The 12,432-nt window shown below is 37.9% G+C and overlaps 1 protein-coding gene across 2 annotated transcripts; it reads left to right on the top strand.

The window, feature by feature from the left end:
- Positions 1-4,916: 4,916 nt before the first annotated feature.
- Positions 4,917-12,026, top strand: LOC111801807 (tobamovirus multiplication protein 1-like). 2 transcript variants are annotated; one of them, XR_002816189.1, is made up of 13 exons: positions 4,917-5,388; positions 5,839-5,886; positions 7,275-7,308; positions 7,405-7,491; positions 7,577-7,628; positions 9,273-9,444; positions 9,546-9,641; positions 9,739-9,802; positions 10,732-10,796; positions 10,880-10,954; positions 11,058-11,136; positions 11,465-11,638; positions 11,728-12,026. XR_002816189.1 is itself a non-coding variant. In XM_023685970.1 (13 exons), the coding sequence occupies exons 1-13, from the start codon at positions 5,281-5,283 to the stop codon at positions 11,752-11,754; spliced, it is 1,068 nt and encodes a 355-aa protein (XP_023541738.1). In that variant the 5' UTR covers positions 4,917-5,280; the 3' UTR covers positions 11,755-12,026. The 2 variants fall into 2 exon arrangements, 1 of the variants encoding a protein (XP_023541738.1); XM_023685970.1 differs by having other exon boundaries at positions 11,478-11,638.
- Positions 12,027-12,432: the final 406 nt, after the last annotated feature.

The following is a 12,432-nucleotide window of genomic DNA, read 5'->3' as shown; positions in this document are numbered from 1 at the left end:
TTATTATTTATTATCTTTAATTAATATGATGTTTTTTTTTTTTTTCCAAAAATTTTCAAAAAAGTTATGTTTTGAATCGAAAATCTTTTTACTTTATAGTTAAGACCTAACTCGACTGACCAACGAAACAAATCATAAAGGGGTAGAAAGCTGATACGGGTATAACTCAACTAATCAACACATTACTGGTCGGGTTTTGGAATCTCCATTGGTAAATAAGTAAAAGTTCAAATCTACGACTTTGAAAGAAAATAATGCTTATATAAAAAAAGTTAAATGCTTGTCGTGAAATACGTGAGGTGGGTATTATTGTTTTTTGAATCTCTATTATTTAAAAAGAAACTAATCTCACCCTTTCGTAAGAAAATATATGTGATACCCGAGTAAATGAAAGGTATATGAATGAACTGAGATCGTATGATATTATGTTCCCAACTCCCTATTAGGTCAATTCTCCAAAATGGTAGACATATTGAATTAGCTAAATGAGTCATTCTCATAGTTGTAAATCAAAGTACAAGCCCTCAGAGGCAGAAGTTCATAACTCACTCAGGATTAAGACTGAGTCGCATATTATCATCATGTGAAATATTAATCTCCCCAATTAGCGGATTTATAAAGAGAGATTAAATATTTGTTGGTCTAGTCTTATACAAACTCATTGTATAGGATACCCCACTTACATGTCACCACATGAACGATTTGGATCAAATCATTTGTAAAAATTACAAAGTGGGTCGTATCAATAGTGTTACTAGCATATACTATAGACCCTTTAGGTTATTACTTGAACACGATCCTCTTGTATGTTAACCACATATTGTTCAAGATTATATTAATGACCTTGAATTTTTATACCATGGATAATAATTAAATTACAAATAATGGTTAAAAACTAAATAATCAATTACGAGGCTTTAGGGCATAAATCTCAACAATTTGAGCAACTAGGTACCCCCAACGTTTCGAGGTCTCTAAATTGAAGCGTATCCTTGGGGATATGTGTCAGTTTTCTAATCTTTCTTTTCTATAACTTAGGTGACTTGCCTTGCTTATGTTGTGAATGACTAGTGTCTTAGGTTAAGGCGCGACCTCATAAGTTGTAAGACAGTATGACTAGATTTGAACCCGAGCAACAATTTGAGCATCCTCCATGGAGGTTAGCTGAGAGACCCTCCCACATGACCATAAAGTTGCCAAAATTTGGGGTAAATGATCCCCCGTGTGTTGGTCAGCTACTAAGTCAATATACGTGGTCTCACGCTCCCCCTCTCAGGGACGGGTTTACAGTAAAGGAGTTCTATTCGAGAGACCCTTAACCATTTCCACTAGGTTAGGGCATGTGTTGCACTACCCTAACTAGTGACACATAGTTCCACGGTACGAGAATCAGAGTAGATTCTCAACGGTGCAATACTGAAGTGGAAAGGGTAGTGGATAGACTGATGACACTATTCACACTATTAAAGACTGATGAGTTACCTTGATCGTTCTTGGTTGTCGTGGCCTACGAGGTTCTTAGGGGCTTCTAGGCAATTTAAATTTCATATCTCATTTCCAAGATGCTGGGGGTTAGCTCCTCGAGGCTAATCCAAGTCTCTAGGTGCATTGAGGACTAGATCTCTAATCGCTGCGAACGATCCTGGGTGCAGGATCTACTGGAAACGTCTTGACCTGGGTCAATATGTAAACTGCACTAACTGTAGTGCTCTAATCTCAACTTATTTCTCTCATGCATGCTTTACTAGAGATATATTATTATTGATCATCTAAGCTTGTAATCCATGATTTAAACTTCATCTTAGTCACATATGGTGGGTGTATGAAGAGGTCTATTAGGTTCCTAAAGAGGCTAGGTGGCTTAACGCAGACTTCTGACTTTAGGTTGTTCTGTTTTGACTACTCAAGTCTTTCTTAGTTTGGGAGCACTAGGGTATAGACCCTCCGACCTTCGTTCATGATCCTAAGGTACTTAGTCTACTAGAGGCGTCCTAACCTAGGTCATCGTCTAGCCAACCTAACTCTAACACATTAGCTCTATGCAGATAAACACCCTCCATAGGGAGAACACACAGTCAAACACCTAGAGTTAACAATACTATATCATACACACATACAAGCAAGCAAGCTCAATGTGGAGATAACATCGATCAATCACCCAGAGCACAGATCATAATAGTCCATCATTTTTCTAACACAACAGAAAGCATATAAAACAACATTCATCACAAATCTCATTATAGGGGCATTTTGGTAATTTCTTACATCATGCCAAAATAACTCATCTAGATTGCCCAACTTGTATTTAGTCATGCACATTCTCTTTCTAGCTTAGCATAATACATAACACAATATGTTTCTCTCAAAGCTTAACCTAGGGGCATAATTGTAATTTTACCATAACATGCATATAGTACATACTCATCCAAAAAACGCCCTTCCGAAAGTTCTTAACATGCACTTTTAACCACCTAAGGTAAAGAATGCTCACATGCTAGCACGTCCTAGCGATCCCTACAAGTATTACTTGCCTAAAATCCATATAGTTACTTACATGGATGATGCGTGCCTTCTCGATCTAGCTTTTTCGCGTGTTAGGAGCTTGAAAAATTACGAAACTTTTCTAGGAGGCCTAATTCAACAAAATTCGGGTTAGTACTAAAATCGAAGCGAAAAACTTACCATTAGGAGTTGAAACGGGCGAAAAAAGGAACTTACACGTGCGTGCATCTGCCACGCACGGTCATCATACATAATGACCAGCTAGGTCATGATTCGATCTGCGTTGAACGTAGGCTTTCCACTACAAAAACACAAGCCGCACTTCAATTCCCACTCAGTTCAATGATTTTCTTCGATTTACGTCAGGTTGCCACGTGTCCTCCCCTATCCGTGCGTTCTCACCTTCTTCAATTCCGACCGTATACACCTCTTTCATTTTTTCTTTTTGTCGATTATTCCTACACCGACACATTTACATTTCTACCCCTTCTCGCGTGCCTGACTTCAAACCCCAGGGAACGCATCCTCGCGAATTTTCTATTGAATTTCTAGTTCTGACACGTGTCCCCTTTCTAGTTGTAGACCTTCCATTCATCTTCGTAGGTATTTTTATCAAATGGCCCGTTTGTTTAAAGCCAATCTCGACTCTCTCTCAAGAACCCTAATCTCGACTTTTCTTTCTTCTCTTATCTTTTTTCATCATCAACCATTCGATTAGGCTTCACCGAGGCCCCAAATTAGGCTACGAGGCTCAAAATGACCGATTTACCCCCTCGAGGTTGACTTTGACCAAAATTTCAAAACATTTTACTATTTTCTTTTACTTAACAATTATTCTTATACTCACCTCTGTCACTCTCTTCTTTTCAAATGATACATGAATTTACCTGACATTTATTTTGAGCCGACTTTATTTTAATATTTTAATGAAGGTAAACAATTTTCTTTGCTTTAACCAAATTTTCGTTATTTTGGCAAAATCTTTATTCCTCGTGTTTTAGCAGCAACTCACAACAATCGTGTATAAAAAGACAGATCATTACAATAAAATAATAATAAATAAAGTAATGGAGAACTTATTTTATTTTCAAATATTTTCATAAATGCCTATTCGTCCACGTGGACACTAATAAGAGTTAAATAAAATAAAATAAAATGGCAATATAGATATTAGGACCATAGCACTAAATAATCAGCCCCTCTCTCTATTTTTTTAAATATTACCATTTAAAATGTATTTTTTCAAGATTTTTTTTTACAAATATATATTTCTTTCACAAAAGATTTTATTAAAAAAAAATAATAAATAAATTTTCCATTATATTTCACAAAAATCCACCCTATATTAATTTTTATAAAACTATTTGAAAAAAATAATTATTTCTTTTACATAACTATATAATTTTATTAAATACAAAAAAAATTCAATTATATTTATATATATATATATATATATATATATATATATAAAAGAAACAAGCACGCGGAGACAAAGAACGAACTTAATTATTATATAGTTTGTCAATTCATAAAAATGCAAGTGGATCAAGTGGAGGAGAACAACGGTTATAATATTTCAACAAAAAATAATAAAAAAATGCGAAGAAAAATAGGATTTAAAAAATTTGATCAATTTAACCTAATTTGTACGGTTTGGATTGGATTATATATTTACTTAGAACGCACTTAAATAAATTAAAATTTTATGAATTAAATTGAGCCGACAATATGAATTTATTATTAATTTTTAAAAAAATATTTTTGATTACTATATATATATTAATTCTCCAATAACTTTTAATAATAATTTTTTATATTTTTTTTCAAAATATATATTTAAATTAAATTAGGTCGTGGGTGACATATGTTGTCCTTCTTTTGGCTTCTTCGCTTCATCTGTAGCGAGTGAATGTTAGAAGAACACGACTCTCCACAATGATATGATATTGTCCACTTTAAGCATAAGCTCACACGACTCTCCATAATGGTATGATATTGTCCACTTTAAGCATAAACTCTCGTAACTCTAAATTAGCAAAGCTAGTATTCTTTGATTATAAACACATGATCATTCTCTAAATTAGCAGAAGTAGGACTCTATATTTTCATCTAACAGTGATAAGTTTTCACACCCTTATAAACAAAGTTTCGTTCTTCTCTCCAACCGATATACGAGCTCACAATCTACACTTTCGAAGCGAACGTTGTCTGATCAACATGGGATCTCATAATTATTTAATAAAAATTATTTAAATTTAAAAAATTAACAAGTTGGTCCAACCCGAAGAACATGGACCAACGAAAGATTACGGGAAATTATTAGAAAAAAGGCGCTGAAAAGCAGCTAATCACCTCTACAACTGTTCGTTAAACTTAAAAAAATATGCAAAAAAAGGGTTCACTCTCTTCTCTGGAGGTCTAAAATTAGTCGCATTGGGTCAAAATTCAAATGGGATCTGAGCAATTTCTTCGCTTCGATTCTTAAACCCTTTGAATCATTAATACCCATTCTCGTGTTGAATATCCCAACAGGACCCAGAATCTTGTCTGCCCACAAAAATCGTTCCCAAATTTACACTAATACCTCGTTTTTTTCCCTTTTCCTAATCACTTTTCAACGATGTGGGAAGAACATTTGTTAGTAAGAGTAACAGATCTCCCCTGATACCCTTTTCAAACCCGTTGCTATCACGCGCTCTCTCTCGTACTCATTTATAGATTAGAACAGATAGCAGAAGAAGAAGAAGAAGAAGAAGAACAGAGAGATAGCGAGAGGAAATGAGTGTTGAACTAATTGGAGACTCTTGTTTTCCACCACTTTTGTTTGGTGTTCATATGGGTCTTGCTTTTGTTGATGCCATTATTGCTGTTCTTGCATTTTATCAGGTTTGCTCTGTTTATATCTCAGATTGTTCTTATTTTCAACCCCTTTTATCTATTACACACTTTGGAATCTGGTAAATCAATGTGGGTCTGCATTGGATTTGTTGTTTCTTTGTGTTTGATTGTTCTTCAGCTTGAGCTTGCATTTTCTGAATTGTTGGGTTTTGATCGTATTTCAGTGAAGGATTGGGTGATTATTGTGTTTGTGGATAACTAAAAGGGTGTTTTCAAATTGGTCAATGGACTTTCATTCACTGAGATTTTTGGCTTTATCCTCTTGATTACTGTTGCTTCTAGCAGCCTTCTGGTGTGTGCCAGTTTTTTGATATCAATATTGCTTTGAGCATTCATAATGAGTATCAATTCTTGGAGGCATCACTGTTTCTGTGTGCAATATGATCTGTTCTTATATAACAAACATAATGACTATTTGTTCACCTTTTTCTGTTCCAGTTAGCAAGGATTCAATTAAGAAACTCACGTGGTTGGACTCGTCAAAAAGTAAGCCTTTCGTGACGTTTTTCTATAGATGAAGTATATGAAATTGTTTCTGTTTATCGACTTTACGGACAGTTTATGGATTATGGCCCTTTCTTATCCATACAAGAAGCCATGGTTGATGCTTCTATTGCTCGGGAGAGATTTCGTGATGGCGTAATATAATACCTAGGAGTTCTGTGTTTGAGAATTGCTTGTTGGGACGTTGCTTGGGATGTTTGTAAATACGTTCTAAGGTCTTGGGTCTAAACTCGGTTAAAAGCTTGATTACTTAAAACCCGAGTTGGACTTTGAGGGTGAAACCTCATTGGATCTGCTTATTTGACCTCGAGTGACTCTCATCTTCTTTATCTAGACAAAGAACGTTTAACCTATTTAGCGAGAAAAAGAATAGTGAAGCCTGAGTGAAGAAGAATCCTCCCGTTTACGAGTTTACTGTTTAAGAATAACGAACAAGAACGAAAGGGAATAGAGGTTCAAGTTCAGGAGCTTCTCATCCAGCCTATTTACCGAGTTCAAGGTTTAGTAGTTGAGTATCAGTAATCTTTCGTTGAGTCATTCCTTCCTTAATGAAAGAACTACACACTGTTAAGTATAACTATCTTCTCATAAAAAATCTTTCCTTCCTTACTCAAAGAACGGAAGAAAAAGATCAGAGAAAGAGAAGTAGCAAAGCCAGTTTACTGTGAAAGAAGGAAAAAGTTTTCGGTTTCATCTTTCGTTCCTTAAATCACAAAACACTTTCTATGTATTTGCAGTCTCAATCAAAGATAGTTCCATTCTATCTTAGACGATCTAAGGTTACTCAACTCTCCGACCCCATTTTGGTGCACTTTCACTGGACCCGTAGCTAGTGGACTAAAGCAAGTTCAGTGTACTTAAAAAGGATATTCCTATCTTTGCTTGCATGGACTCGATCATTTGGTTCGGTTGGTGGACCATCTTATGTATTGTATCAAGTAGACTAGTGAAATAGGGACGATAAATTTAGGATTCTTGAACTTCGTGCTCTACTTCTTTTGAACCAGATTTCTTCAGGTTCCTACTACCGAACATACTAAAATGCTTACTCAGATTACCAAATCGAGTCTAAGGATATCATCGATTGTGCTTCTCCTAGTTAGTTACACGATGGGCGAGCTACGATCAAAGGGTAAAATGACGTGTTTTCTAAGGATTAGAAGATCAGAGCCAGCCATAGGTTTGAATCCTGCCACGTTTCTCGTGGATCATCCTACGTTTACCAGATGACGAGAATTATAAAGCAGAATGTCTAGTCATAATTGTTTCTTTTTTTTTTGACATCATATAAAAGACATACCTATTTAATGTTGAATGATAAGTAAACGTTTGTTTTTTGAATTTTGTCTCATGGTACTTGCAAATTGCAGGTGTTTCATCTATTGATTGGTTCTTCTAATTTGGGTAAGACATTGCAACGTTCATGATCATATTCAGTTTCTGTATTTGTTTATGTTTATGTTCTTGCTTCAAACATATTGGTTTTTTTGTTCTTCGCAGGTTATTTAGCTTATTTTGTGTTGGCCCTATTTGCTGCTTGCAATGGATGGTCATGTTGGTCGGGTTCTTGTGGTTTCATTTTTATGGGTAATCTCTCAGTGTCTAACATTGTGTCTCTTGATGTTAGGACTTCAACAATGTCATTTATTTAAATATGATTTGTTTTGTGCAGCTTTTCCCAAAATTCTGCTATTGGCTTTGTTTCTTCTTCTTCTGTCATTCTGGTAAGTGGTAATTTCCTTCTTATCCTGATATTGTCTGCTTCGGCTCGTTAAACGCATTTGCTAGGGAGAGGTTTCTACACCCTTATAAAAAATGCTTCGTTCCCCTCTCCAACCGATGTGGAATTTCGCAATCCACCCATGTTTAGGGCTCAGGATCCTCGTTGACACTTGTTCCCCTCTCGAATCGATGTGGGATCTCATAATTCACCCCCTTTCGGAGTTCGGCGTCCTCGCTGGCACTTGTTCCCCTCTCCAATCGATGTAGGGTCTCACAACCCACCTCTGTTTGGGACTCAGCATCCTTGTTGGCACATCGCTCGGTGCCTAGCTTTGATACCATTTGTAATAGCCTAAGCTCGCTATTAGTAGATATTGTCTGCTTCGGCCCGTTAGCCTCACGGTTTTAAAATGCGTCTGCTAGGGAGAGGTTTCCACACCCTTATAAAGAATGCTTTGCTCCCCTCTTCAACCAGTGTGGGATCTCACAATCCACCCCCTTTCAGGGTCCAGCGTGCTCGCTGACACTCATTCCCTTCTCCAATAGATGTGAGATCTCACAATCCACCCCCTTCGGAGCTCAGTGTCCTTGCTGACACTCGTTTCCCATTCCAATCGATGTGGGATCTCACAATCCTTCCCCTTCGGGGCTCAGGGTTCTCGTTGGCACACCGCTGAGTGTCTAACTCTGATACCATTTGTAATGGACCAAGTCCACCATTAGCGCATAGTGTCCGCTTCGGCTTGTTAGCCTCACGATTTTAAAACGCATCTTCTAGGGAGAGGTTTTCACACCCTTATAAAGAATGCTTCATTCCCCTCTCCAACCGATGTAACAATTATGTGTAGAGTTTTATTAATCTTAGTTGTAACAATTCGGATAGAGCTCTTTTGCAAAGAAATTCACAAGTATAGATCCCATCATCAGATGATATTCTTACACGTTTCTTAAACAAATCTTCCATTTCTTTCAACCTACATGGCTCAAAGAATAGCTTTTGCCACATTTATCCAAGGACGTTTCGTCCTCTATTTGAATAGATGCTCATGCAAGACTGGAGTTGAGAGATCTTACATCAGTTGGAGAGAAGAACGAAGCATTCTTTCAAGGGTGTGGAAACATCTTCCTAGCAGACGCATTTTAAAAACCTTGAGAGGAAGCTCGTAAGTGAAAACCCAAAGAGGACAATATCTGCTTGCGGTGGACTTGGACTGTTACAAATGGTATCAGAGCTAGACACCGCGCGGTGTGCTAACGAGGACGTTGGGCTTTGAAAGGGGTGAATTGTGAGATCTCACATCGATTGGAGATGAGAACAAGGGCTAGCGAGGACGTTGGGCCCGAAAGGGAGGTGGATTGTGAGATCTCATATCGGTTGGAGAGGAGAACGAAACATTCTTTATAAGAGTGTGGAAACCTCTTCCTACCAGACGCGTTTTAAAAACTTTGAGAGGAATCTCGAAAGGGAAAGCCCAAAGAGGATAGCATATTGATATCGATGAATGTTCTTGAAAAGACGAGGACTAACTCCTTTTATTCTCTTGGCCTTCTAGGATATATCTCTCTTTATTTTTCTCTTACTATAATATTTCATTACTGTCTTATTTGAAAGGTCTTGCTTATGTTTCTATGGAAAACATTAACAGGGTTGACCTGTGCCATCAACCAGACGATGAAGACGACGAAGATGAAGAGAGAAGTTTCGAGGAAGGCTTGTTGGAGAAGATCTCAAGTACATCAAATACAGATTGGAGTAGAAGGTGGTGGCTTCCGGTACGACTGCCTCATGTTGGAAGCCGTCAAAATTTAGTCATCCTGGTACACGTCGTGATGTTCTTATTAGTACTCCGATGTTGTTTATATCGTCTCGTGTCTGCTTAAACGGATACCAAATCTGATCACTGGCTATCTATTCACAGGTCGTCACGATTTTCTTCGTCTTAACGTTGGCATTTGCTGTGATACTTTGGATTGGGATGAGAAACAAATCCATTGATTCTTTGTTAGTTCTTCAGGTTTGGAGAATCTTAAACACCTTTTTGAAATATTCATTTATGGCTTGTATACTCTGGAAATGAAGTTAATATGGCAACCACTCTTACTATTGTGCAGGTAGTATATGTAGATCTTTTTGCTGTAGTGATTCTCTTATTAGGAGGCGCCTTAGCTTGCTACGGTTCGAAACTATCCTTTGTACTAGCAATCGGTTACTTTTAGTGTTTACGCTCGTAATTCTCGATTTCAATTTGATTGAAGTACTCTGTTACGACGACCTTACTTGAACAAGATTTGTTAAGTTGTACTTCCGTTGTCGTTCCCCTCTCTAATCGATGTGGGATATCAAAATCCACCTCTTTTGCCCAGCGTCCTCACTGGCACACCACCCAGTGTCTGGCTCTGATACCATTTGTAACAGCTCAAGCCCACCACTAGTAGATATTATCCTCTTTGAGTTTTCTCTTTCGAGCTTCCCCTCAAGGTTTTTAAAACGCGTCTGTTAGGGAAAGGTTTCCACACTCTTATAAAGAATGTTTCGTTCTCTCCTCCAACCGATGTGAGATCTCACAATCCATCTACTTCGGGGCCTTGTGTCCTCGCTAGCACTTGTTCCTCTCTCCAGTTGTTGTCATTCTCCTCTCTAATCGATGTGGGATCTCACAATCCATCCCTTTTCGTGGCCCAATATCCTCGCTGGCACACTGCCCAGTGTCCACCACCCTTCGGGGCTCAGCGTTATCGCTCGCACGCAGTCCGGTGTCTTGACTCTGATACTATAACTAACAGCCCAAGCCCACTACTAGCAGTTATTGTCTTCTCTGAGTTTTCCTTTTCGGGATTCCCCTCAAGGTTTTTAAAACGTGTCTGCTAGAGAGAGGTTTCCACCCCCTTATAAAGAATGCTTCATTCTCCTCCCCAACCAATGTGGGATCTCACAGAAATACTCTATCCAACAGCTATCTGCTTTCGGATAGCTTTCTCTAAAAGAATCGTTTTCATAACGAAAGTACAAATACGCCATACAAAAGATAATCCTTCAAAAACTCACAGAGTTCCCAGTAGCAGAACTTTTTCTTTTCCCTTCTGAGCGTTTTTTTCGACGTTCAGGACTGCTGTTGTTCTTGAAAATGAGAAGAGTTAGATCTGAGAGAGCATCCTCTGAAATATTAAAGGTAGCAGACTTTCTATTTTTCATGATTCATTGCACTTCTGCTGGATTCATCTTATTGCTTGAAACGATTCTGTTGCGTTCCAGGTTGCGGGTTTGGCTGCCGTGTCGGTCGTATGTTTCACTTCAAGTGCACTGGTAGCTTTTCTAACGAACATACCGGTATACACTTGATCGAACCAATAAACTCGTGTTTTCTTAAGAAAAAGAATCGGGCGTTCTTGATCAGTTCATAAGGCAATGAATATACTCGTTATCGTTGCAGGTACCGAATCAATGGCGACAACAATATCGCATTTATGGTGCATATACTTCGACTTTGCTGATTACATATTACTTTATAGGTATCAGTTCGTGAACTTGTTCCATTTTGCTTGTTACATGTATTTGGACCTGTCTTTAAGTTCTAGTTAGCTTCTTAAATTTCCCTTTTCATCTTGAACCATTTGGTTCGGGGAATCGCTCGAGTCACCTACCTACTTCAGTACCTGCTTGGTTCATTCCTTTGCTCTCTTCGAACATCTTTTATCTGGAAAAGAAGGCCTTATATCCTTGCAAGTAGACTCCCATCGACCGGGAGCTCGTTATGGTCATCGGATCATAGACCCTCTGCCTCCTGAGGAACCCGCTTTTCGGGTTTACACATATTCTTTGAATTTTGATATGAAGCAGATTATTATGCCAGGATCATCAATTCCTTCAGCATTTGTTCTATGGATCATGAGAGAATTACCACCATGGATAGCAGCTAGTGCCGAAGAACGAGTAGGGACAATAACCTTCGTTCATGACGATTCTGCAGCCGTTCGTCGTCCTCAGCATTGGACTTTGACAACGAATTCTCCGGTTTGTATTCCGTTCATCGGAACGTCGTAGAACTATTTATTATACTCAAAAAGGGTCTCATGAAAATTGTTGATATCTCTGAATTGTAGGAACCATCGAGGGGTAGCCCCATATAGATGCTTTTGGGATGCAAGTTTACATCAAGTGTGCCAGAACTGGTGATTGACATTGTGAAAGAATTTTTTTGATTGTTATGTAGATATGATTGAATCGGTTGTGAAACGTGCTCGATGAGCGGTATCGAAAAATCCGTAAGGTTTTGTTGCTTCCATGATTTTCTATGATGTTGTAAACATGTGTATATACTTTCGTTGTACGTTGCTTTAATCAAATGTCAATAGAATAAGTGGATATCTCGAGCTAAACGATGATTTCACTGTTTCTTTCTCGTTGAGATGTAACATTTTGTACTTGTAGATCCATGGAAGCATCGTTTCTTTGCCTTGCTATTCGAGCATTTTCGTGTTTTGTTATCCGTCAATGCATCCTTAGATTGTGCTTTGGAAATGTACTTTCTGCATTATATGTATTCTCTATTAATGTACATCCTTGAAGTCATCAGTATAAACCTCCTGTTAATTTTCACTCTCATGTTCTGTGTGTTCATCTAAATCGAGGACGTGTGTTGTTGTGTTGTCCTAACAGCTTATCGGGTATTTTTTATACTCATCCTTACTATTTTTTATTTTCAAAAGACTCATGAAGTAACAGTCGTTAGTAGGACGATCAAGAGCCGTGCAGCTACAGTGGGACCTTTAGATCAGTGTCTTGAAGTTTCTATGTATTCTATTCAC

Source organism: Cucurbita pepo, chromosome LG09, assembly GCF_002806865.2.
Source record: "Cucurbita pepo subsp. pepo cultivar mu-cu-16 chromosome LG09, ASM280686v2, whole genome shotgun sequence".
Classification (NCBI taxonomy): domain Eukaryota; kingdom Viridiplantae; phylum Streptophyta; class Magnoliopsida; order Cucurbitales; family Cucurbitaceae; genus Cucurbita; species Cucurbita pepo.
The sequence above is the reverse complement of the archived record's forward strand: the minus strand, read 5'-3'. Positions and strand labels throughout refer to the sequence as shown.